The sequence below is a fragment of the Tetrao urogallus genome, assembly GCF_951394365.1.
Source record: "Tetrao urogallus genome assembly, chromosome: 2".
In the NCBI taxonomy this organism is placed as follows: Eukaryota; Metazoa; Chordata; class Aves; order Galliformes; family Phasianidae; genus Tetrao; species Tetrao urogallus.
Window position 1 is genome coordinate 74388742 of NC_136814.1, and position 26650 is coordinate 74415391.

Consider the following 26650-nt stretch of genomic DNA (forward strand, 5'->3'; position numbering starts at 1 on the left):
TTTGGTTTTTAATGCAATTTGTTTCCAAGCAGCACCTGAAAATTGAGAGTGCGATAATGAACGGACTCTGGGAAATAAAAAGAAAGGATCTCATTTGCAGCATCTCAGTGTTATCAGTATGGTCTGAGTATGAAGTCTCCTTGGTTCTGGAGTTTCCAAAGTTACTTCTATTCCTCCCCAAAAAAGAGCATTTTGCTTGGGTGTATCAGGCACTACAAACATGTATCAATATGTATCGATACTCCAGATTCCTGTGCAGGTTCTAAAAACCAGTCCCTGCTGCTTGACTTGGCCTGCTTGGTGAATGCTAGCTTTCTTTCTGCATCTTAGTCCTTAATTTACTGAGCTCCTCTTCCAAGCTTTTGATATGTTCCTTAAGCGCAGCTTTGTCCTGCTGTGCTTTCTGATTAGCTTGGCACCTGGCTTCTTCAATCTTCCGTTCATACCACTTCTCCATCTGAGTGGAAACAGCCTCAAAGAAGTACTGCGTAATCTCCAGTGCCTGTGAGGTGTCTCTGAGCGCGGGGCCCAGTGACTGGCCTACAGGCAGAGTGGAGTGCTGCTGCTCCTGGTTCTGAGGCACCCCTGTGTGGTGCAGAGCTTTGTGCCTCGACTGCCCACTTTTGCTGGATTTCTTTGTCTGAGTTCCTTTGTTGAGGAAGTAGCAGCTCTGTGGTTCCGTCTTTGCAGGTTCACTCAAGGGCTGCAAAGCAGCTTGAACCCGAACATGTCTTGATTTGGACCCCAAAAGTTCAGAGGAGGGCAGCTCCTGCTGGAACCTATGGAATGTGCTGGCACTAACGGCTTTGTCCTTTGGCCTGACATCTTGAGCAGGGACTGAAGACTGTACTGGTCCAGCAACAATTAACTGTTGCTCTGCACCTATAGAACAAAAATATACATTTAGAAAAGCTCTGAGCATTTAATTTAGTGTTCAAAAGTCCTTGTATTCTAAGGTGTCTGGTCTATGGTGCAGTTTCCCATGCTTAATACTATGCATATGCTGTAAAGGCTTGTATTAGTTCATCACATTATTCTATTGGCTGACCATGAAGATAAGAGAAAAGAGACTCAGAGAGAGAGAGGCACTGCACAGACTACTGCAGATCAAAGGTCTTCACAAAAGGACACATAGCAAAGAGCAGGCTAGGTTCCCATAGTCGTATGTGTCTGCTGATGTTTGCCAATCCCATCCTTCTACAAAACTTGGAACCCTACGAATTTTGCAAAGACAACAACTTTTGATGCTGCTTACGCTAGTTCTACTGCAAGATCTCTACAGTCCTCTGCCTTTTTTGTCTAGTAGGGTATCAACATCCATGTCCGTGCTCTTTAAGTCATGTTCTGGGGGGTTTATACCACGTATATTAAAGAAACTCTCCTTGGATTTGGAGACATGAGCTGGAACTGTGTTCTTCCTGTTTCTTTTTTCCTCAGGATCTTCCCTGACCAGAGAAGTTGTTTGAACCAAGGTCTTGCAGGTCCTCAGTTGGTCATGATCCCTGAATAGATCTAATGTTCTCAACTATGGTGTTTCTTTTCCAGTTCCATAATGAACTAATAATTAAAAAGTGGAAAAAGAGATTTATTCTGTAGCCCTATAATTTATATAGTAACAAGGGAAGTGTGTATTTCAGTAGATAAAGTTATTCAGAGCATAAAAGGTCTTGGTTTCAAACATAAAGAGGCAGCATTGAGAAGAGTCAGTGTAATTCCACCCAATCATAATATTAATTAAAATATTCTCAGTGGCTGTGCCTTCAAGTGTTGTCTGTTCCCAAAACACTGTGCATATAGATGGGAGAAAGCACACAGACAGAATTAATATCTATGGTATTAATCATAGAATTGCCTGGGTTGAAGAGGACCACAATGACCAGTTTCAATCCCCCTGCTATGTGCAGGGTCGCCAACCACCAGACCAGGCTGCCCAGAGCCACATCCAGCCTGGCCTTCAATGCCTCCAGGGATGAGGCATCCACAACCTCCTTGGGCAACCTGTTCCAGGGTGTCACTACCCTTGGTGAAAAACCTCCTAATACCTAATCTAAACCTCCCCTGTCTCAGTTTAAAACCATTCCCCCTTGTCCTATCACTATCCACCCTCGCAAACAGCCGTTCCCCCTCCTGTTTATAAGCTCCCTTCAAGTACTGGAAGGCCACAATGAGATGTCCCCAGAGCCTTCTCTTCTCCAAGCTAAACAAGCCCAGTTCCCTCAACCTTTCCTCACAGGAGAGGTGCTCCAGCCCTCTGTTCATCTTAGTGGCCCTGCTCTGGACCTGCTCCAAGAGCTCCACGTCCTTCCTGTACGGATGGCCCCAGGCCTGGATGCAGTACTGCAGATGGGGCCTCACAAGAGCAGAGGAGAGGGGGACAATCACCTCCCTTTTCCTGCTGGCCACTCCTTTTTTAATACAGCCCAGGATATAGTTAGATAATAAAAGGATCCCTCAGTTAAACAGTTCACCCGTGAATAACTATGATACCTAAGTACTTGACAAGGTTGTACCTGAGGTGCCATCTTGTTGAACGCAGAATTGCTGTGCAAAGCTCTGCTCTGGCACTGGGACTCTGCTTCTTCCCCCATCTTCCAAGAGACTGTTTGGGAGCGCCATGTAGGAGTGCTGGTGGGAGCCCTCAGCTGGCAGCAGGGGCTGGGTGGCTCTGCAGTCCTTGGCACTGTGGGGGTTGTTCTCAGTGTCCAGTGTCTCAGTCAGAGACTCGCATGTGGACAGAGTTGATTTTGGTCTTGATGACCTGGAATCTCCAGAAAGCTTGAGTTCCAGATTCTGAATCTTCAGCATGCACCAAGTCTTCAGCTCATCAACCAAGGAAATCTGTGAGGAAGAGAAGACGCATTGGGTGATCCTGTGATTCACAGACTGCTAAGAACATGCGGCAAGGACAAAGAGAACTTAGCCTGCTATCAGTGGCCTTAGACTCCCTGGGCAGCTTTGGGGAGTATTTAGAGGGCTGCAAATCAGAAAAGATGAGTAACTACATATTTGCTGATGAAAGGCACCTCTTTAGTCCAAGGTACTACCTTTCAGGGTTGCATTTAAAGTAGACCATTCATATAAGTCCTCTGATCAAGACTGATCTGTTTAATCATAAAGGTGCCTTCTAAGTACAAGCACCATCATGTGCTCAGAACTGCCCTTTTTCTAAGAGGGAAATTCAAATTAGACACTTCAGGGACACAGCTTTATACCAACCTCTCCTTTTCTGTTCATTTGGTGATGAGTCCAACACTAAATGATACATTACTAACAGCTGTTAAATTACAAAGGTGCTTAGTTAAGTGTCAACTGTGGAGGCATTTGCCAGTGATCCTTTTAGTAATGAGCAGGTCTTCTCCCCATTTTTCACATGGAACTGTGAGTTTAGGCCAGGTTTATGTCAGTTTATGTGCATGAAAATGTATTTAGTCCACATATCTAGAAAAAGCCAACTCAGTTTTTCAGTAGTTTCAGTTAGACTCAGCAGAACACGAGCAGGTGATACAACTAAATGGTCATTTTGATTCACACGATACATCACTCCTTCCTTGAATGGCTTAGACATTCACAGAAGCCAATTTAATACATCTCTTACTACAAAATAAAAACTAAAGTTTTTAAAATTTGCTAAGTACTTCTCTTTGGAGAAAAATGTTTTGTGAGTGTAAGACAAAGTAGCTTAATTAGTAGTTTATTATGAGGTTGTCAGAGCAGCTCACCTTATAACAGGTGTACAGAATCCTCTTACAAAAATTCATGACCTTTTACTAGTACTAAGTGTATTGACTTCTTAATTCTTAGAAGAAACATGGTAGTGAGAAAACATTGTATGTGTGAGTAGATAAATACAATGTTCTCACCCTGTTTTAATGGTGAGTTTGTGCAGAAGCTAGAGGGACAAGAGGATCTCTATTGGATACTGGATCTCTATTGGAACAGTTTCTCTTGTAACGTTGGTTAAACAAGCATATAAAAAGAACTTGCTTATTGGCAGCAATACACAGCTTAGAGATGGTGTACTGTTGCCAGTGTCAGGGGGAAGAACTGCAGCCTTCTAGTACACGGGGAGTAAAACAGATCAGGCTGAGAGGAGAGAAGATTTCCAGGACACGCAACCAAATGAGAAGGAAACAACATGCATCTAATGGCTTTATTACTATTTGCTGATGTTCCTAAATACATCCTATTATTAAGTGAAAGCTGAAGAACAACTGTTAAAAAATTAGTTGTAGGAATTTCTACAAACGTCCTTGGTAGAGATCCCACAAAATTCAATTATAACGGTCAGACTGGGTTTCACTTTGCCCATTTCTATTGCAAAAGTTTTGTATGTTTGGTCTAAAAGATTCAGGTGGTAAACAGGAATAATCTGTTCCTTGAAGTTCCTTTGCCCGTTCCACCAGGTTTTACATAAATCATAAAATGGATGAGGTTGGAAGGGACCTCAAAGCCCTCCCAGTTCCAACCCCCCACTGTGGGCACTGCCATCCACCAGCTCAGCTGCCCAGGGCCCCATCCAACCTGGCCTTGAGTGGCTCCAGGGCCGGGGCACCACAGCTTCTCTAGGCAAACTGTACCAGTGCCTCACTGCCCTCTGAGTGAAGGATTCCTTCCTAACATCTAACTAAATCTACCTTCTTTTAGTTTAAAGCCATTTCCCCTTGTCTTATCACTATCTGCCTGTGTAGATCTCCACTCTTCTCTCAGCCTGCTGGAACGTAGCTCTCAAGCTGTTCACGACAACTAGCAGTGAGCAGCACCACAAGCCCTACCTGCCGCTTTTCTCCCTCTGTTTTTTCCAGCTCGGTGTGCTGCTGCAGGCGATGAAGGCACTCTGTTCTCTCTGCAGACAGCCGCTCAGCCATAAGCTTGTCTAAAACACGGAGCTGTGGGAAAAGCACAATGTAGCTGAGGCGATCACATTGAAAAACAAAACCTCCATCTGTGAGCCTTGGAAGTCAAAGCACATTCTGTCTTTCAGTCTTCATTTCTAGGAATGTTGCCAACTGCGAGCTTGCAGAAAGGTTCAATCACAAAATTATCTGATGAATAAAAATTACATTAAAAATAATTTCAAGGATCTTGAACATCAGCATAAGCAATTCGACAAAAGGGATTTCTACAATTATGAAACAACCAGGTGTAGGATAGTGTTTGGTCTTTTAAGTTTCCCTCTTAGAGCCTCAAGCAGTTTAGGATTATTGTCCAAAGAAGCACCTGAAGCCACTTACCCATTTAATGCTCTATCTCAAGACCATGGCTTGCAATGTTAGATGCATGTAGAATGTCACAGTTCCCTGGTCTTGAGTATTACATTTCAGCCTCATTTTTACAACAGAAAAAGCAATGAGCAAACCAAGACAATGAAGATATTGATTACGCTTAGAATATGTTTCTAATGATCATGTGGGTCATGTTCTTACTTGATGTTGAGTTTTGCTTTCCATCTGGCCTAGCTTAATATTCATCTTATCTTGTACAGTCCCAAACTCAGCTTTTATCTCCTCCACGGTTGCCTCCAGCTGATTCTCCAGTTTATTTATCAGGGGCTCACAACGACATCCATTTATCGGTGCCTGAAAGGAGTAAAAAGTTAACATGCTACATCCCGCTGTCCTCAGTGCACCTGGAACATTACCACAGCTTTCTGTAGTCAGCACTGGGCTGTTCCATACCGTGTACTGTATCTCATCCTCCTGATCATATCTTACAGCTCAGCAAACAGCACATTAAGTTGGAAAAATACAGACGAGAAGAGGATTGATCTCATCTGTATGAGCAAATCTCAGTGCTGGGGCAGCAAGCAGCAGTGAGGTCAGATCATATATCCTGTGGCACTGCGTGTCATATGAGAAGGTATCACCTCACAGACCTGTACCCTGCTCTAAGAGCTGTAATTCTGAACTGCATGGAGTTTGATTTCTGTCGATGCATGTCTGCAGTAGAACCTCCCTCTTTCCTTTGGCCCTACAGTGCCATTTCACAGAGCAGGGACTGTTCCCTGGACAGAGGAAGGTGGGTGTGGTGTACTAGAGAGAGCTTCAGAAACGTACTTAAGTTCTGTTTGCTATTCAGGGCCCAAGGGTATCAAAGACGATAGACAAGCAAAAAGAAGGGTAGAGAGAAGTTCTGTGTATTTCAGGAGATGCCGTTAGGGAATTAGCTGTACTATGCTAATCTCTGTAAATAGATCAGATTTGTATACAAGTCCCTGTTCCCTTCTACTTTTCTACCTGCTCATTTTCTCACCATACAGGCAGGGACATCCTTGTCTTAGCATCAGAGAAGTCCTCCTTCCTTCCCAATACCTGCCATTAGGATAATCCCATAATACCCTTGCCTGGAAATTTCCTGTGTTACCCAAGGAGATGCTGAAAAACATGGCAAATAAAGCCTCTGAAACCCGACTTGAGTCATCTTCAAAATCTTCTGAACTTCTTAAGTATAGCAAGGGAAAACAATTAACTGTGAATGGATGTAAGAAGCAAATAAAATGAAAAGAAGACTTCCCAGAGGTGCAGAAGGACAATGTTTGGAAAGCAACAACACAGAAGTCTGCAACGTTTACAGGTTAATCTGCTGTCTGATTCTGTGCTGCTTCTATGCTGGTAAATATTTGCAGAACAAAATACACTGAGTGGAGTAAAATAACCATCTCTAAACTTGAATAAACGTACTTGAGCTGCTACTCCTGTCTGTGAACCAATTTTTGTATAGCTACTGCTTCCAGTAATACTAGAATATCCAAAGACTTGAAACAGAATGTATTGAGTGCACTCAAGCGCTGAGTTTAAGTAGGAAACATCAGTGCACATACAGTACATTCATTTATTTTCACTGGAAAAGCTCTTTGTCTTTGCTGACAGAAATCTTAGTTTTTCAAAATGTATCGTGGAAATTCCAGTGCCATTCCCAATCACTGTTTCACACATTGTCTCTAAAAATTTACTGAGCATTGGAACAGGCTGCCCAGGGTGCTGCTGGAGTTACCATCTCTGGAGGTGCTCAAAAACCATGTGGATGTGGCACTGAGGGACACAGTTAGTGGGCACGGTAGGGATGGGCTGAGGGTGGACTAGTGGATCTTAGAGGTGTTTTCCAACTTCAATGATTCTATGATCTATTCCTTAGCACACATGACATCAGCTTGTTGTTTACCACACCTCATGCTAAAATACATCTGACGCCTGAACAAGGAAAAGAAATCCACTACCATTATCTTATACTCTTGAAAGTGTAGTTGGAAGGAAGAGCATTTGCCATCTGATCCCCTAGCTGTGTCCACTGCAGGTGCTGCTCAGCACATCCCTATGAGAGCACAGCACACTCACCTGCATCACCTTCCCGTCCTTCCCCCGGTACAGCGTGTACAGCTGGTAGGCCCGCACCTCGTGGGGAGCAGGCGGAGAGGAGCAGTGATGTCTGCTTCTGCGTTTGGGCAAGTTCTGCTGGGGCCGAGGGAGCGTCTGCTGGTCAGCTGGGGAAATGGGGTCTGAGAGCGCAGAAGCCTGTATAAAACACACAACAGTTTCCTTAATTACTGGCTCCTTATAAGGTAAACCATTCCTGGAGGAAACTGGACAAACTTCTTGTGATAACTGCAGCAAAAATCTAATTACAGCACAAATCCATCCGCAGTGACTGCACAGTGGAGGTATTTGTCAGGACAACAGCCTGATTTATTACAAACCCTCAATGTTAGCCTCAAAAAGAGGATTTCCCCCATAGAAACCAGTTTTGTCAGAAGGCTACCTCGGCTTCTGAGCACGGAAGGTCTGGTGCCCTGGCTCACGCCACACCAAAGGGACAGCTGCACTCAGCAATGATCCTTTCTCTCTCTGCTGCTTTAAATCTACTGATACCTTCTCTTTTGGCTTTTTCTTTTTGTTCTTCTTCCCCTTGGGATCTGGGGAGGTTGACCGAGGCTCATCCTTCAGCTCAGTCTTCCCTTGCACTGGCTGGTCGCTGCTCTGTGTATCGTCAGCAGCTGAGACACTGCCCTGTGCAAAGAAAAGGCAGAAACAAGGAAAAGGTGAGTGTTCTTCCACTTGCCAACCTGCAGCATCTCACTGACAGCAAAGCACTGCAGACTTTCCCCAGACTCCTCAGGCTGTCCCCCACAGAGCTGCTGCTACCATGCACTAGTGGCAGAGCCAAAGAGATTTTGTCCCAGTAGGTTTTGTTCATGCTCCCTTTCTTCTGGAGGTGCAGTGGTAATGCCAGGCTGTACCTTGCTCTGCACCACTTCGTCCCGTGGTACTGACTGAGCTCGCCTTTCCTCCTTCAGCCTCTCCCTCTTCTTCCTCAGGCTTCTTCCACGGTTGAAACGCGAGACCTGGAAGCAGACAGAACCATTACTCAGAAATGTCATGCTTCTTCCTGATCAGAAGCTAAGAAATAAAGCAGACCTGCTTTCACTTCTACTAAAAGGCAACATATAAAGGAGAAAGCACTCCCAGACGCATGCTGATAGGCCAAGTAGTGCTTGGCATTTATGGCTGTGAAACACCACTCCTGAGCTCGGTGCATCAGGGCACATCGCTGTTCTGAGGCAGAGGATTGCAGCGTTTGACCAAGTGCTCCACTTCCAACCCTCAGCCCCACCTGTGTCAGGGCCAGAGCTTATTGCCAACGGAAGACATTTGCTACATACCTGCGAAGCTTTAGTGAGGAGGAGTGCAACCTCAGGGTTGTTGTGCTGTCTGGCCACCTCTAGTGGGGTCTGACCTGCCTGAGAGGAAAAAGGATAGTGTTTCACATCTAGGGGAGGATTTCTCCACTGGAGGTCAACACACGCACTGTGCAAAAGTGATGTGACTTGCTGCTTCCATTCACTCAGACTTCATTCAACATGCAGGTATCTTCTACCAGCACTAGAGTTTTCATTAATACAAAATACCAAAGCAATTTCATGTCCTACTTACATTGTTGACAACTGATGTATCAGCCCCTGCCTCCAGCAACAGCTTTACCACCTTCCTGTGGTTCAGGGCCGCAGCCACATGGAGCGCAGTGTCTCCTGCCTGTGAGTTACAAAGCAGAAAGTAGCATGTGGCAAACCTGTGGGTCTCAGCCTGCAGAACCCTTGGCTTCCCAAAGGATGCTGCAAGGTCAGCAGGCTGAGGGAGCTTCAGTGAGGCCTGATCCGCAGAAGTGCAGAGCTGGGAGGAGGGGGCAGGAGGGTGCACTGCCCATGTGTTTCAGCCAAACCTGGAAACAGCTCAGCTGTACCCCAACAAGTACATACAGCACCTGAGGGCAGAGCAGGTCTTCCCTCTGCAGGACCGATCGGTCAGCCTGCAGGTGGTCGTGTATTGTGTTACTCAAAAATAATGGGATAATTAACAGCAGGGAAATGCTTGGGTTTCTCTTTGTGAGATTCCCCAAGTAAAACAGGCTTTGGAATACAGCCATGAGGCGATACGGGTCCAGCACTCACACAGTGCCTGGCCCTGTTCGTGTGTACTGAGGTGAAGACTGTAGCGATTGGGTTCAGGCAGCGGAGCCAGCAGCTGTCAGCTGCCAGCTGCCTGTGCACACGATGCCCTCCTGCCCCCTCTGCCCTGCAACTTAGCTTCAAGGAATGGCTGACACATCCCTATCCCCTTCAGACCAGCAAAAACCTTATTGCTCTCCTGGCATGTCCACTGTCCACCCATCAGGTGTGCAGATACAGAATAACTTGAGGTGGTACGGAGGAATGGGGAAAGTGGCATCTCCCTGCACTAGGCTCACACCAGTTGTCTTCAGTGTGCAAGTTAAAAAAAAAAAAATCAAATAAAATAAAATTACGTAGCAAATTTGACTCAATGAAGCCCATTTTGTTTGCTGTAACTATCTGGTCATCTACAAAACAAAAATAAAGGTAGAAATTAGAATACATCTTTATGATCCTCAATTGTATATGGAAAATTTCCCAAGAATACCAGATGATGTGGGTAAGCACCACATCATCTATTTATTTACCACACTTAATACCACCCAAATAGTTTACGCTGTAGGTACAGTGATCAATTACCTCCCTACAAAACAACGATGGATGATTAATCCTAGGTTAGACAGATCATTACTTTGAATTTAAAACATATTTTTCCTCACTCTTCTGTATCTTTAATTCCTTTTACTGCAAAAGGCAGCAAAGTATTGTAAAGAAGTATGCTCTTCTATGGCAGCTGACCATCAGTGAGCAATGCAACGTGGTGTCCCTGTGATGGCTGTGATATCCTCACCTCTGGGGAGGAAGAAGAATATAGAGGAATTTGAGCCAGCAGTGTGCCTGGGTTCAGCCAGCAGTGTGCCCAGGTGGCTAAGAAGGTCAATGGCATCCTGGCTTGTATCAGGAATGGTGTGGTGGGAGAACTAGGGAAGTAATCCTGCCCCTTTACTCAGCACTGGTGAGGCCTCACCTGGAGTAGTGTGTTCAGTTTTGGGACCTCAGTACAGAAAGGACACTGAAGTGCTGGAGCAGGTCCAAAAAAGAGCAGCAAGGCTTGCGAGGGGCTTGAAGGATACGCCCTACAAGGAGAGACTGAAGGAAATGGGGCTGGGCAAAAGGAGGCTGAGGGGAGACGTTACTGCTCTTTTCCACTATCTGAAAGGTGCTTACAATGAGAGTGGGGTTGGTCTCCTCACTGGTGACAGCATGAGGGGAAATGGCCTCAAGGATATCAGGAAAAACTTCTTTACAGAAAGGGTTGTTAAGCACTGAAACAGGCTCCTCTTGGAGGTTGCTGACTCGTGTTTAAAACCATTTGGATGTGGTGCTCAGGAACATGATTTAGCGGAGGGTTGTTAGGGTAGTATGGTTAGGTCATGGTTGGACTCGATGATCTTTAAGGTCTTTTCCAACCTGAGCAATTCTATTGCCCCAGGACATGGCTAAGCCCCACGCCCACCTTGTTCTGCATGGAGCTGATAAGGATTCAAGACTGCCATCTCCTTACCCCATGTTGCCCTATGTCCCCTCACCCTTTTCTGCACCAACACACCTTTGTAGAAACTCGTAAATAGGAAATGCTTGTATGAAAAGATGCAAATGTGATGGCAAAATAATAAACCATTGTTTTTAAGCTACTGTTGGAAGCTCAGGCATGGGGTAGCAAAGTGAAACGCACGCAGTGATGTGCAACTACTGGGCAGGAATCCCTCTTTCCAAAAAGGAGCCATATGCAAAGGAAACAGTGTGGCAATGAAATTCATGCACTGACCTGGTTCTTTTCATGGACAGAACAGAAAGCACTGAGCAGCACCCTAACGATGGGCAAGTGATTGTAACGAGCAGCCACATGCAGACAGGTATCTCCTGCCTGCAAACAGAAACAAAGCACTAAGCATGTCACTGCAGAACGAAAGCTTGTGCTTATCATGGTGCTCAGGGAAGAAATAAACCCAATAAATCAAAAAGAAGCAAACACCTCACATCTCCACTGAGCAGCAGTGCTGTCTTCTCTTCAGCACAAACAACAAAGGTGGGAAGGTTTAATAATAGCTGGGGAACAGAAGATGCGGGCACCAATTCTTTATCTATCTGATGAGAAATGCTGGAATTATAAAGCCCTGCACTCACATTGTTACACAAGATCTGCTCTCCTGCACCCCAAACCAGTTTGATTTGGAAACCCCACCCAGTGTCACACACAATGAAGAACGTGGGTAGGGGGTCGGAGCTGAGCCTCAGGGGGCTCCCACAGCTGGGAGCAGAGAGAGTCCCATGCACTCCTCTGCCACCATGCTGCTATTCAGTGGGGGACATAATAGCCTGGCTTCCACCTAGAGGTCTGCATTCCTTCATCATGTCAAATCTCTTACAAAATAGGGGGAAAGCTCTCTGAAACCGGACTCACATTATTCTTGAGATCTGCTCGAGAACCTCCGAGAAGTAAGACACGAGTGCTCTGGGAATGGCTGTTCTGGCAGGCCAGGTGCAGAGGTGTGTTACCTGCCTTGGAGAAACACAGGGAAATATAAAAGCCATGTTCAGAAACTGGACAGGAATCTTCAAACCTTGGCAGTACCTCACAAGAACATCCCCCTGGTGGGCAACTCATTCTCAGCCAAAGCTGTGAGCTGAACGAATCTGGAAAATGAAAAATGCCCTTCATCGTGGAAATGATTTATCTGGGACACAGTAAAATCAGAAAATGGACAGCGTAACATTGCACTGCTCGAGTCTGTCTGCCAAAAGCAAAGAATCTAGAAACTTTTGGTTAATTAGGATCAAAGAGCAGTGTAATGCACTTAAAGAAATAACATTTCCCATGCCTTGGTACTCCTCAAGGCAGCCTTGCTTCCTTTCCCTCCAGAATGCTTTCCTTCTTTAGTTATCTCTGTCCATGCCTACATTCTCAACCTGCTACAAATGCCTAAAACTCAAAAGGTTACGGAGAGAAGCAAACATGCGTTTTTTTTTACTGAGAAAAACCAAAACATGAGCTTGCCTTGTGTATTGCTTTTCTAACCCTGGCAAGGTTCTTACTGCACTTGGCTTCTGCTGGCCTGAAAATGTTTGGGGTTTCTTGTCTATAGGGAGCCAGAAATGCAATCAGACCATGTAGGAAGGTTCTGCTTACTCACAAGACTGCCTCTTCACGCATTATGTCTTTTAATCTGTCCCCTGTGCTTTCAAGACACTGATCAAAGCTACAGGGTTTGAATTACAAAAGGTCAACTCTGAGCACAGTGTGTATGAGTGCGTATGTAAAAGAGTTCCCCAGACAGTCCCAGGAGAAATTAACCGGGAGTTACATAAAACACACAGTGAAATTCTGTGCGTTGCTGCTTAGCAGGGCCTGGTAAACCCAGAAGCCCACTTCTGACTGTCCCACCACCAAGGTGGTGAGAGGCATTCAGTCGCAGCCCCCAAGATAAGCCAAGGGACCTCAGGGTGCTCCTGCACATGGCACTTCGACCTGGCTGCCAGAAAAGCCACCAGAAGGCAATGCCTTGTCATCATGGGCACTAGAAATTGAGAGACCAGAGAAGCCATTTTGGGATTAAGCAGAATTAAGCTCTTCATTTGTCTTGAAAGCCAAGGAGTGAAAGTGAGTGCATGTGTGCAAGCACGCACAAATCCCTCATTTTTTAGTAGCTCCTAAATGGATCCTGTCCATTAAAAAGCACTCAAGTGATCAAATGCAAAGGGAGAGGTTTACGTAGGTATGACATCAAAGAGCAGCACAGGAAGGCCTCACACAGTGATAAAGGCTGCCAGCAATATCTCAGATGCTTGCACTGCTGAGCTATTCTGTACACATGGTTTTCAGGAGAGGTTCTCCAAGCAGATGACTTATGCTGTGTTATAAACTACATTTCCTAACATCCTGAGGCATTCAAGCATGCAAGATTACAAGACTTGCCTCTTAAGCCCACATCTTTGTACATAAATATACACAGAGACAAGCACACCTAGGGGTAGGAGAGTAATGGGTCAGTAGCCTATAAAGTCAGGTACTATCATGTGTTACATGTAAACATGGGAAGCTGTCTAAATTACCTTTGATACAAAGTTAGATGGACATCACAGGAAAAAATAATTACAGAAAGTTAAAATTAGAAACTGGACTAATGTAAAAGAAGGAACACACATAAAGATGATGTAAGTACAAACCACAACAGCCATAGCTGTACAAAAATATACTTACATGCTGCACAAATACACAAGCACACACACAAACACAAAGAACTGTGTTGATCTTAAGACTTTCACCACCTGTCTCACTTCTCTCCCTTCTTCCCTAACACTTCCAGTTGTCATTTTAATGTGTATTTACTGAAATACTCTCTCACTTGCTTGTGGAATGCTCAGAGATCCCACTGACATCCCAAAGCCCTCTTGCCTATAGCAACAGACATGGTGTCACCCATGCAACCTAACCCAGCAGTATGAGCCCTAACTCAGCTCCTACCATTGGCTGCTACTGCAATTTCCTAAATTATTTACTTTATTTACTTTTGAACTAGTGAGCTGAAGACAAGTCTCCCACAAACATTAGTGAGGAACTAAAATGCCTTGCTTTGTTATTCCTTCCTCTAAAGTGTTCTCAAGATACTATAAATACCAAAAGAAGGATAACCCAAGTTCAGCATGAGCTTTTGCTGAGAGTCTAAGCTAATGTATTAGGAAGAACTCTCTAGGAAAAGATACTTTACTTTTTTCCTCTCTGGCTTATATTCATTTGACTGTTTAATTTCTGAAAAAATTCTGAATACTACATTTCAGCTAATGCAATTCATATTCATTTTAAATCACACCACTCACACTGAATGCACCTAGGTTAAATTAAAGCACCATGGAGACCTCCACAGCAATGTTCCTCAGCTATAATTGATGTGCTCTAAGAGCCATTGAGTTCCTCTCCTCCAGTGACTGCAGAGGAACCACGCAAGCACAATAAATGCAAAAGAAGGAAAAAAATCCCAATAGGAGCTGATCTCCCACCTACTGCGATATTCAATGACCAGAAATCTCCGGTGATGAGAGTCAACCATCTTAGAGCAGATATGAGAGCACCTTCTACACGTGTCTCACCTTGTTCTTGGCAAGGACATTAGCTCCTGCCTTGACGAGTACTTTGGCAGATTGGCTGAACCCATGCCAACAAGCTTCATGAAGAGCAGTATTCCCATCCTGAGAAGCACACACACAAGAGAAGAAGTTTAGTGCACTGAGTCCACACACCAAATAACACTTCATTAAGTCTGCAACAGCTGCATGTGCCACTGGCCCCTTAAGAAATAAAGTTTTTTCCTTTCCTAAAGCTGATTTACTATTTTATTATTAGCAGAGGCAGATATGAACCAGATTAAAAATAACATTCACAGACATCATGGGTACTTTTTCCTTCCTAATCTGTCTTCAACCTCTTTCTGTTACTTCCCACTTGTCCCAGCAAGCCAAGAATAGCACTGAAGCTTTGGCTGGGAATGTGGAATTAATTACATTTATTTACAAACCAAATTTACAGCCTGAGACTCTCAGCTTCTGAGATAATCACAGGAAACTGTGCAATGTTTTGGATAGGGCACAGCATGGTCATAATTCCCCCATTAATGAGCAGATAACAAATTCTTACATCAAAAATGATCACGTTGATTTCAAAAATAACTAAATCAGTACCTAATATTAAAAGAATTGAATAAGAATTGTATGGATTTTTTCTTATTTTAGTGCAATTGTCTGAATCGCTTTCAAAGCATCAGATACTTATTCAGGAGCATAAACTATAAATTCCTCTATGAGACTTTAATACTACTGGTTAGCAACACTGCCATCCTCCAATGCACTGCTTTGCCTGTTACCTTGTCTTGCCTGTCCAAAGCACACCCTTCTTGAATGAGAGATGCTATGACATCGGTGTTCCCTACAACAGCAGCCCGGTGCAATGCTGTCTGATCCCCCTGCAAAAAGAAGCAGATTTTCAATCCCTAACATTGCCACCTGATTTTAACTTAATGCAAACACGTTCAACACACATACACACAAGCTGCACCATCAACACATATGCTGTTTAAATCCAAGCTGCCTTTGAAAACGGTCCCCATAAACCTATCGTTAGTTTCCAAGATTAATGAAGTTACTGTAAGTATCAGAGAGCTACAAAGCAACTGTTTTAGGAAGTTTACAACTCATCACAATCCTATATACTGCACTGAAGTCTTCTAAAAATGTGTCAGTACTAGAAGGCTATGAATTTAACACATTTGGCACTATACATCTACTAATCAACTGTATCTGCGTGGAACTAAAGGGAATTACAAGCTGCTATAATTGGTCACATTGATCCCACACTACTTGCACTAACAAAATAAAGCTCTCCCCATTTGGCTCTGACTGCTCCATCAACCCTTCTAAGGATAAGAAGCATGAGATGAAGTAGGAGTCCTCAGCACCTCTAATGCAGTTACCAATTAGTGCTAAGAGCAGAGGTAATTTGAGGACGACAAATGTGAGACCAACTTCTTCCATGCAAGCACATAAGGTCCATATGACTTTCTTTTCCCACTTACTTGCCACGTAGCAATGATAAGCAAGTTTCCTTCATCAGTTCATTTCCTTTATTGCTAAGTTTCCAGAAGAGATAATGCTGATGCAGTTATCCCATCTGACTGTCCATCTGTCTCCCTCTAACAACTATTGAACTTATTGCTGAACTACACAGTCCAGGATTAATTCTCAGCAAGCCTTCCAGAAATGGGAGACTCATCAGAGAAGGTTCAGAGGTTCCTGCACCACTGGAGGTGCTGCTCTACCAGGACGTGGCTCCTCACACACCAGACATTACCTCTCACCTTGCCTTGCAACAGGACCATCTAAGTACTGTTACATGCATGTTGTGAAATAGTGAGAAAGGAGAGGAGGGTTTCTGCAGTGCTGTAAGACACCAACTGACAGGAAACCAACCTGCAGTGTCTCCACTGCTCTCACAATGGTTGTTGTTTGAAACTGCTTTAAACTCACAATGCAGAAGCACAGCCCTTGAGTCTGGGCAAAAAAATCAGCTGCAGCTTCAGAGCTGCATGTGGCCTTTTTGGGAAAGAATGTACAACAGAAGGGGTGCCCACCCTGCATCTGCTTACCCAATGTCCATCAAAATATATGAAGAGCAGAGATACGCAATATATCCTGCAGAAAAAAAAAAGAAAGTTTGCAGGTAGCTTGTCCTAAATAGATATAAAATTTCTCTGCTACAGATCTTTATCACATAATTCTGGGTTATATTAAAAACTAGACAGATTTCCTTATTTTCTGTCCCGCAGTATTTAAATAATTGGATAATTTCAATCATTTGTTCTCAAAGGCAATTAGTACTGATTTAAAAAGTGCTCTCAGTGTCACTTATGCTAATGACACCAAAATAGTTATTACTCCATAAGGGCAAGACAAGAACTGACAGCCCTTATACTGACATCCCTTTCAGTATCCTCTGTAATGCTAACTTTCACCATCAATAAATCATTACACTGACTTATTTAACAAAGTTGATTTAAAAAAAATGCATTGAGGGTGGGATGTGCTTTTTGTTGTTTGCTCATTTTAATTTGCTACCTGATTTTCATCCTTAGAGGTCACGTATTCTTTTGTTCCTGTCCCTACTAAGGACAGTAATGTATTTTAAGAGAATTTAAACAAACAAAAGAACAGTCCCAACAACTGGGACTTTTTGAAGAAGTACGACAGAACTGAAAGCACTGCAAGTTCACTGAACTTGTATATTTTCTTAAAGATAACCAAAACCTTATGGAAAACCTCCAAAATAAACTATCTCGTGCACAGTGTCAGCTTCCAGAAACTATTCCTGCATAGGAATCTGTTCTCAAACAAGCCAGAGAAGAACTTAACATCCCTAATTAGAACCGTGGGGAGTTCAAAAGTCATTTCATTCACTTACTACAAACTGGTAAGTAATCCATCAGTCTGTCCCACTCACCTAGCACTGCAGCATCAGCAAAGCTACAGAACGCATTATAGGGAGTAAAACAAGATCATGGAATCACAGAACAGCCTGGGTTGGAAGGGACCTTAAAGCCCACCCAGTTCCAACCCTCTGCTGTGGGCAGTGCTGCCCTCCACCAGCTCAGGTTGCCCAGGGCCCATCCAACCTGGCTCCCAATGCTTGCAGAGATGGGGCATACAGCTTTTCTGGGCAGCTGTGCCAGTGCCTCACCTCTTTCTGAGTGAAGAATTTTCTCCTAATATTTAACCTAAATCTCTCTTATTTTACTTTAAAACCATTCTCCCTTCTCCTATCATTGTCAGACTGTGTAAGAAGCTGGTCTCCATCTTGTTTATAAGCTCCCATAAGTACGGAAGGCTGAGTGAGATCTCCCCAGAGATGACATCTGCTATTCTGACAGAGGAAGCTTTGACTTTTCACTTCTTTGAAGCCTGGAAAATTGATCACAGAGATCAGACTGGGAGCACAAATGGATTGCCTTGGATTTAGCGCATGCCACTTTCAATCGAGACGGCTCTCGTCATTCACCCAGCCCCACAACAGTTATCACAGTGGGGTGGCACTAGGAACCATCCATAGGTTTTGCCCTATGCTGCATTCTGGTCCCCAGGTCTGTAAATACCTCATTCCCACATGAGGGAGTGTCAGAGGACATTTCAGGTCCTGCCTGTCCTAGCAGAGATGGTGAAATTCAGGAAGATCCCTGAAGCCGCCACAACCTTAGCCACTAGGGCAGGGCTCTCTGAACCATTCCCTCACACCTCAGCATATATACACATTGACTGCATGCCAGGGAAGCTGAACCAATAGATCATAATTCCTTCTGTGTCATGAGCTATTGAGCAGCCCAGGCATAAGTCACATAATGCGGGAATAAAGTGATACCGAGTGCATCACTCTATTTTTAACCTATCTTTCCTCCCCATTAGTAGAGGAACAAACCATTGCCTGGCCTTTTATGGATCCAGATGTAAAAGAGCTATATTTCTTTCCAAGTCCATACGTTCAGGCAGTGCAACCACTGACTCATGTATCTTTTTTATGAAATTGCTAAAATAACTGTCTGAAAGTGTTCATCAGAGTTCCACCGTTAGCAAGGCATTAAGGGACTGGTCTAGACAGCCAAAGGAAAAAATTATCACCTGAAAGTGTACATTAGCTGCCCAGGCTACTATGTTGGGCACAGTTTATGGTTCTATTTGCAAGTGATTTACACCTTAGGAACAGGCTGCAAACCGGGAACAATGAGGAGCGATAACTCCAGTGTTACACAGATGTGACCTTGACAGAAACAAAAGAATCAACCTTCCTTAAATGCAGACACAGGCTGGAAGCCAAAAGGACATTGAGGTGCTTCTGTGAGATGTGGTGGATATAAAGTATCTAACATAGATGTAGAGATGTAAGGCACCAGTGTCTCTCAAATCCTTTGCCTTATCTGCTGCCTAGTCCTGAAAGCAATGAAAACTTGGGCATTGCAGCTTGCACAACACCACAAGGCATCGGAGCTGGGATGGAGCCCAAGAGGCCTTTGTGAACCTCATGCTGTGCCCTGCTCAGCCCACCTGAAAGAGTTCCCCCTTCAACTCTCAGCACGCTTGCTGGAACCAGTGCCAGTGGTTATGGGACTCACCCAGCTTGTCTTGCCATGAGAGCACTTCTGTGTCAAAGTCACTCCACCATCAGGAAAAACATCTGTATTCAGTGGGCTAGAGAGAGGGAGATGCTGGCGGGAGACCAGGAACATGAGTTTGCATTCCTTGGGCAAAGAATGAGGGACTGTACATCTGGAGTTCTTCATACACAACAGAGCTATTGCATAGAAAGGCCTGAGGATGTTTCCAAAGTATGAAACCGTGTTCTTGACTGAGAGCTTGAATGACTGCTTTCAGCAGAGGGCTGCAGGTTGTGAATCCTGAAGAAAGGTACATATCTACACATTGACCTTTTCCATGGATTTTGTCATTATCATTTCCTTTAGCACTTTAGTGTTGGCAAGGCCAGCTGGTGTTTAGGATAGCCTTCCAGGCTCCTAAACTTTCCTAACTTGATGACTAACTTCAAGCAGTGGATGCAACCACCGGCACCAGACACACAGGAACAGTTGTCTGTATCATATCTGAAGTTCACTCCATGGGAAAGAAAATAAAGCAAGCAACTTATAAAAGACTTTCAAGTAGTTATTAGTAATTCTTCCAGCTCTCTTGCCTCTGTCACACATACAATAGAGGAATAGCAGAGGTATTGGAGTCATTATTATAGACTCTAATCCCTCAATTCAATAAGATCTACTTTACAGTAATTTGCAATATGTTTTACTTTTCCCTTTTTCTGATTAAAAAAAGGTATTCTAACCACATCTTGTATTCCTACACATTCCTTTTCTCCAGAGCATCCTCCAGTTCCTGGACTCCTTTAAAACTGCCTCCCTGTCTTTTCACGTTATCAGAAATCAAACTATTTTGCTACAGAAGTGCACCAGAATCAAGAGAAAAAACTCATGCGTTCAATCTCTGATGCAAAAAGCTGGACGGCATTTGCAAAAGTGTTTAACTTTGAAATTATATCATTACATTTACAGTTGAAAGCTTAAAACATTTGAAAGTGAAAACATAACCAAGGGAAAAATAGTCTGAGGAACATAAAGCATATTTGAATATTCTGATGCAGTTGGATACAAAGGCAACTAAATACACCCTAGTGTTTCCCAGTGCCAGTGTCCCCTCCTTTGCTGAAGAAAAACAGTCATCACAAATACACAGCAGGAAGAATTGCACTCTGGATGACAAATGATGATGCACGACCAGCACAACTGATCAAGGCATGAAGAAAATAAACATGAATGAAAGAAACTGAAGCTTAAATGACACTGAATGAGACTTAAATGGGAGTACAGGAATAAGCCACTTCATATATTTACGTTCACCTAGAAATTATTATGAACCCTGGATTATTTCATTTGAAATTATTTTTCTGCTTCTTAAACTGGAGCTTCCAGAAGAGAAACTCCAGGGCCTCTTCCAAAGGTAACCTTTTTTCTCCAGTTAAACTTTCAGAGAGTGCATACAGGGCAGGAAACTACGCAGAGCACCCAGCGCAAAGCTCGCCATGCAATCATGCACCTCCAAGAGCTGTCATGCCAGGCTGCCAGTCCAAGATTTTGCAGCATGCAGCCACGGAGGAGTGAAGCTCAAGGCAGGATTGATGCATAAGTTTCTAACCTCCTTCTCTCTCTCTGATCTTCTAGGTTCCTTTCTAGCCTTTCTCTTCTGGTTTTTCTTATCTTTCTCGTCCTTGATTTCCTTCACATGGGCAACTTTCTCCTTGACTATTTCTGAGGTGTGAGCTGTATGAATACTCATTGACCAGTCAGAGATTGCATTGGGATCCCAGTAAGAACTTTCAGTATTGGCAGGGAGAAGGAAAGAATTAGCTCCCGGAGTTGCGTACTCTACAGAGCTGGACTCCGCCGGATTAAATTCATAATAATCCCACTCCAGGCCACTGGAGGTCATTCTTCAACTAATTCTCACGGCTCTTGCTGTGCTTTATAGAATGTATCTGAAGAACACGAAGTTAGTGTTTGAATCTCTCCATAGCATTCATCAATTGTAAAGGTTCTGCTTGTCATGTAGCAGATGAAAATTTAGTACTGGATTTATTAGCTACAGTCAACTCCAAAATAAAATATTTGGTGATTTCTTGGTATTAAGAGGAAACACGCATCATATTTTCCGAACTTAAAGAACTTTCTTTCTGTTACCATAATTCTACAGACAGCAGTCAAATAAATAATTTAATTTTCTGTGAAATATGATTCCCTCACCCTCATGAACATTTTCACCTCTGAACCTAAATATGTATTCCTGGAATGAAATGTAATCATGTTAATCAACATTTGATGCTAAAATGCCTTCACTGCCAAATAAACAAACAGTAAAAGTGATTGGAGGCATAATTGATAGATGGCAATTTAAAAAGAATATCATCATTTCTGTATGGCTTAAATAAAGTGTAAAAATGAATTATACAAGGAGAAAACATAAAGAACCTTCTTTGAAGACCTATGTAAAAGGAAAGCAGAAACAATTAAGTTAATATCTTTCACAAGCAAAAATGCTCACTTCCTCCTCCTTCAAGACAAGTTGAAACCCACCTTCTAAGACAAAGCAACTACCTAAGCTCTCCTTGGTTTCAAACTGGATGACTGGTACTAAATACCAAGCCAAAAACCAAACTACCCTATTAGGAAACAACTTCAAGCAGGCACCTATTCTATTCAGAACAGTCACCAAATTAAGGAGCCAGATCCAATTGCTGTGAACAAAGCCCCTGGGAAGACTTTGGTAGGCAAGTGAAATACGGTCTTCTAGGAGCTGAATGTTTCTGCATGGGAAGACTCTTCACTAAAATGAAATGGTGCTAACCACTGATTTACTATTTTCCTTTATGGCTAATGAATCAGATGAATAGCCTAGAATTTATAACTAGAGGATTGATAATAAATAAATAAATAGGAAAACAGACTTACTCAAAAAGCAGTTTTCATTGAAACCCAATCTGAGCAAATCAGTGGAAGCTCTTGCAGTACTAGAGCAGCAACCTGTGTTTCTCGGGAACACTGACAGTATTTGTAAGGTACCTGCAATTTTTTCTTAAACACCTGATGAATCATTTTTACTGGGAGATGTCTAAAAACAGAATACATTTGAGCAAACAAACACTCCCATTACACTTGCAAATCCTCTCCGTTTCACAGACAGGTACAGTGGAAGCACAAAGAAAGCAGGAAACAAAGTTTCTTCCTAGAATTAAAAATACCCCAGAACAAAGTTGGATGTAAAGCTGTACCCTTGCCAGACACAGACTGCTCCCATCTTATGGGGAAGCAGCTACTCAGGTGGAGAAGGAAATCAGTTTTCCAGTTTCTACAGACATTTGAGGACCTCTGTATGCAAATAAATACCTAAATGGATTTTCAAAAGGCACCTAGACATTTTCTGTGTCTTTTTAATCATACAGGTGCCTCTACTAGCCACCCTTGGATTTCTAAGTCCCTTGAAAAATCTACACCTTCTTTACTACAGAGGGAAATAAAGCAAATCTTCCTCAAATTTGTGTCAGTCTACATCAGAAGTTAGCAACAAATCTAGAAGAAATCACAATTATTGAACTACATTTTCATTCATCAGAATAAGGCAACTAAAACCTTGTTACCCATCCCTCCAAAAAGCCTTAAAGTCTGGAACAAAATTAGATCCATTTCTATGGAAAACCATCAAGTTCCAATAAATCACATATTTTACTGAATGAAAACAAACTACCATTTGCTAAACTCAAAGCTGGTTGCATTGTGCTGATGCTTTACCACACAACAGCCTGACAGATGTGACCGTCCCCCATCAACCATGGCAGTCAATAGGTTGAGTGTCTAGGCAGTTGTCCGATACACTGAGGCACGTGTCTATACAAAAGCATCCCCCACTTCAGGCAAACATCACAACAAATACATCCCCTACCAGATGTCCTCCAGTGGTCCCCCATACGGTACAAGTTCTTGTTTAATCCCTGTACTGAACAGCAGACAGTTCTCAGGCTGCTCGCACCAGCCTGGCACAACCAGAGCGCTCAGAAAGCTCCACAGCTGGAGCAGGAGGAGCAAGCAACTCATTGAAAAACACCACATTTTACTTTGCCTCCCATGCAACTTTGCATCTCCAAATTAGAGGCTGCATCTCCAAATTCGAAAATATAGAGACAGATTTTGTATTCTTTTAATCCTACTTCAAAGCGAAGGCCTATTCTCATTTGCAAAAGTACTGATGGAACAACAGAGGTTGTATCTACTTACATCATCCTGAATATCTAGGTCACAACCTGCTTTCAACAAGATCTGGACAACATGGAGATGACCCTTGTGGGCAGCAAGATGCAGGGGAGTCCGGCCATGCTGTGAATGAGAAGAAAATAACAACAAATCAAGGTGAGTTTCTATGCATAAAAGTTGACCAGAATTGTACCCTATTTTTCTCTCTCTTCTGTGTATTTCTCTACTCAAAGCAAGCCTGCAATAGCAACAGTTGACAGACATCAGTGTAGGAAAGGCTGAAGACTCCTTCTCTGTGTTCTGCAACATTATAGTTTATCCTGATCACAGAATCACAGAATGGCCAGGGTTGGAAGGGACTTCAAGGATCATAAATCTCCAACCCCCTGCCACATGCAGGGACACCAACCTCCACATTCAATACCAGACCAGGCTGCCCAGGGCCCCATCCAATCTGGCCTTAAACACCTCCAGGGATGGGGCATCCACAACCTCTCTGTGCAGCCTGTTCCAGCACCTCACCACTCTCTCTGTAAAGAACTCCCCCTGACATCCAACCTAAATCTCCCCTCCCTCAACTTAAAACTATTTCCCCTTGCCCTGATGATAATCTACAAAAGGGATATTCTACTCAAGTAAGGACATGCTCATGTAAGGACATTTCCTTACAATCTCAGATCCAGCTTTATGTCCATGCTCAAAGGGACTTCATGATTCTTTTAGTTCTGTCCCCCTGGAGCACAGACTTTTCAACCACTTCTAACTCCACTCAGTACAACTAAGTAGCCGTAACAGGCAAATTCATAGATTGTAATGGGTGTCATTTTTGCAACAGAAACAAGAATTACTGGACTGTTATATACAACATGCTCCCCTCAAAAGAAACGACGAGTTGTAATCTCTCCAGGTGAATGTCATGGTTTTGTGATTATAGGACAGCCAACCTCTTTTTGCCAAAGACCTGCTGAGTGTTTTTAGACAATTTCCAATGTCTGGCTATATAAAAATAGAATTTAAAACATTCACAAGAAAATCAATTTGTAGTGTAATCAAGGACAATTCCCAAGTGAACAGAGGGACAGAAAAACTTTAATTAGAGAAATGGATGACATACAGCTTGAGAAGTAAATAAAAAAGACAGATTTGACAGTAAAATCAAATTAAAAAAATAGTAAATCCCCAACAGAAGTCTTATTAAAATTCTAAGTGAAATGACAAGAGAAAAAGAATATTTACACATAACTGAGCTACGTTTGATCATCCTTTGGCAGAAATAAAAAGTGAAACATTTCAGGAAAAGAAAAACAGGCTTCTCCTAGAAGATGCAGAAGAATGTATGTTGAAAGAGGTTCAAAGAGTGAAGAGATTCTACTAGAGTGTGTTGTACAACAAAAGAGATCTAGAACAAGTGATTCCATAGAATTCTAACCATATAAATCTCTAAAAGAAGATTCAGAAGGGGACAGTCGAGAACCAACTCCTTCCCTAGGAAATGTATATGCATGTGTGCTTGTGTGTGCATCTCTTCAGTACACCTCAAAGCATCGTCTTACAACTGTTAAGTAGGAACAATTCTGAAATTTTTCACTGCACATTTTATTTCAGTGGAATTTAGAAAGCAGGGTTCCTATCATCGCTAAGATCACTGATGATTTTCACAAAGAATGCCAATTTTCTACATTAGGCATTTTATGAGATGAAGAAGCATTATACTACCTTTCATCTGTACATCTATTTCTTTATCACTGCTTCTGCCATTGTCTATTTTTGAATCCAAGAACTCACACTGCAAGAGAAGATAAACTGTCTATTTACTGTATCAGCTATAGAAGAAGCAAACACCTCAAGAACTGAGTAGTGGCCTTAAATGAACATAAGACAACCATTAACTCTCTGAGATTTTACAGAAATTCCTGAGTGTGAAAGCTACTCCAGGTAAACAAAAAAACATGCTCAGGACAGCACTGCTTGCACACAGAAATTCCCATCCCTGCCTATCTGGTAATGACTTCAAAACTTAGTCTCTTCACAACAAAGTAGCACTGAAACCCATAATAATGCTGGAGACAAAATGTCTGTGTCAGCAGCTAATAGTTGCGTGCTGCTTTGAAAATGTTAAATGTTGATTAATTACACCATGATTGATCTGAAGGGCCAGATCTAAGGGAAAAGCCCACACCCACTGTGGAACTTAAGTCTCTCAAAGCAACTATTTTCTCCTGTCCCCTTTCAGAAGTAGGAGGCAAGGACTCATTCCAGCATGGGAAGCTTTCCTTCCAGCATCTCCCAGGGCGTGGGAAGGGCTTGCTTCCTGCTGTCCCCACCAGCTCCTCTATGTCGACTGAGTGGCAACAGCCTGCTACTTGTTGCTTCTTGCTGGCATCTTCACTTCAATCCTTGTGGGTCCCTTCCAACTCAGGATATTCTATAGTTCTAGACATAGGTTCATCAGCAATGCCCCTCCAGCAAAGGGCTGGCCCAGCCATGCGGAGCACATCTTCTGCCCCAGCCTAGAGAACAGCCAGGGCAAGGTCAGTTTCAGGTAACTCAGTGGCATAAAAGTCTCTAGGCAACGTGAAAAAAGGAAAAAGAATCAGAAGCTGGGTTGACAAAGCATTCCCAGCTATGAACAATACATTTGGATGACAGAAATATGCTCGAGCATGTTCAGGTTTATGGGTTCTGAATTTCTGCATTACTTAATTGCGATAAATAAATCACTTAGCCAGGATGTCTTACTTCCCAGTAGGTTACTAATGTATTGCGAAAACAGCTTATTGTTAACTGCACATGGTGCAGAAAAAGTCCCAAATAAACCCAAGCTGAAGCCAGCTCATGTGCTGTGAAATGAGAGCAGCATCAACCACATGAATTTATTCCAATGGGGAATTTTCTGTTAAGATAACCATCTCTAAACACTGAAAAAAAAGCAGAGGTGCAGCCAAAGGTATTTTGTTAAAAATAAACTATGAAAGGAGAGTATGAGTTTATTTTTAATACAAAGAACATATTTTCCACAGCTAACATACTTCTGTAGACAAGCACCCCATAATGTGTGTGGAGGAAAAGGGAAAGTCTCCAAGGGGCACACATCCAAGCCACATGGTTTTCAAGAAAAAGGCTGCAAAACACAGCAGCAGACGTAGATCTCACAAGCCACACCACCTTCACCTGCCCATTTGATGCTTTAAGGCACCCAAAAATAAAGTGGTTGCAACCACTTTCCCTTGGCAGTACGAAATTCCCATTTCACCAAGAGGGACTAACCCACATCTCCACAGCTGGGTTGTTTCCTCTGTCTCAGCTTCAGGAGACCAGCACTGGAACAGGAGGTGTGCTCAATGGGAGACACCACAGCTGGGGTCAGGGA

General features: G+C 43.1%; 1 protein-coding gene across 1 annotated transcript; it reads right to left on the bottom strand.

Annotated features, from left to right (window-relative positions):
- Positions 1 to 307: 307 nt before the first annotated feature.
- On the bottom strand, positions 308 to 20968 carry ANKRD6 (ankyrin repeat domain 6; the record flags this gene model as incomplete). The annotated part of the gene is made up of 14 exons (XM_079550897.1): positions 308 to 882; positions 2511 to 2838; positions 4773 to 4886; positions 5424 to 5576; positions 7332 to 7508; positions 7863 to 8000; positions 8231 to 8335; positions 8654 to 8731; positions 8925 to 9023; positions 11208 to 11306; positions 11844 to 11942; positions 14528 to 14626; positions 15298 to 15396; positions 20675 to 20968. 14 exons carry the CDS (start codon positions 20966 to 20968, stop codon positions 308 to 310), a joined length of 2457 nt encoding a protein of 818 aa, XP_079407023.1.
- Between the last annotated feature and the right edge of the window lie 5682 nt (positions 20969 to 26650).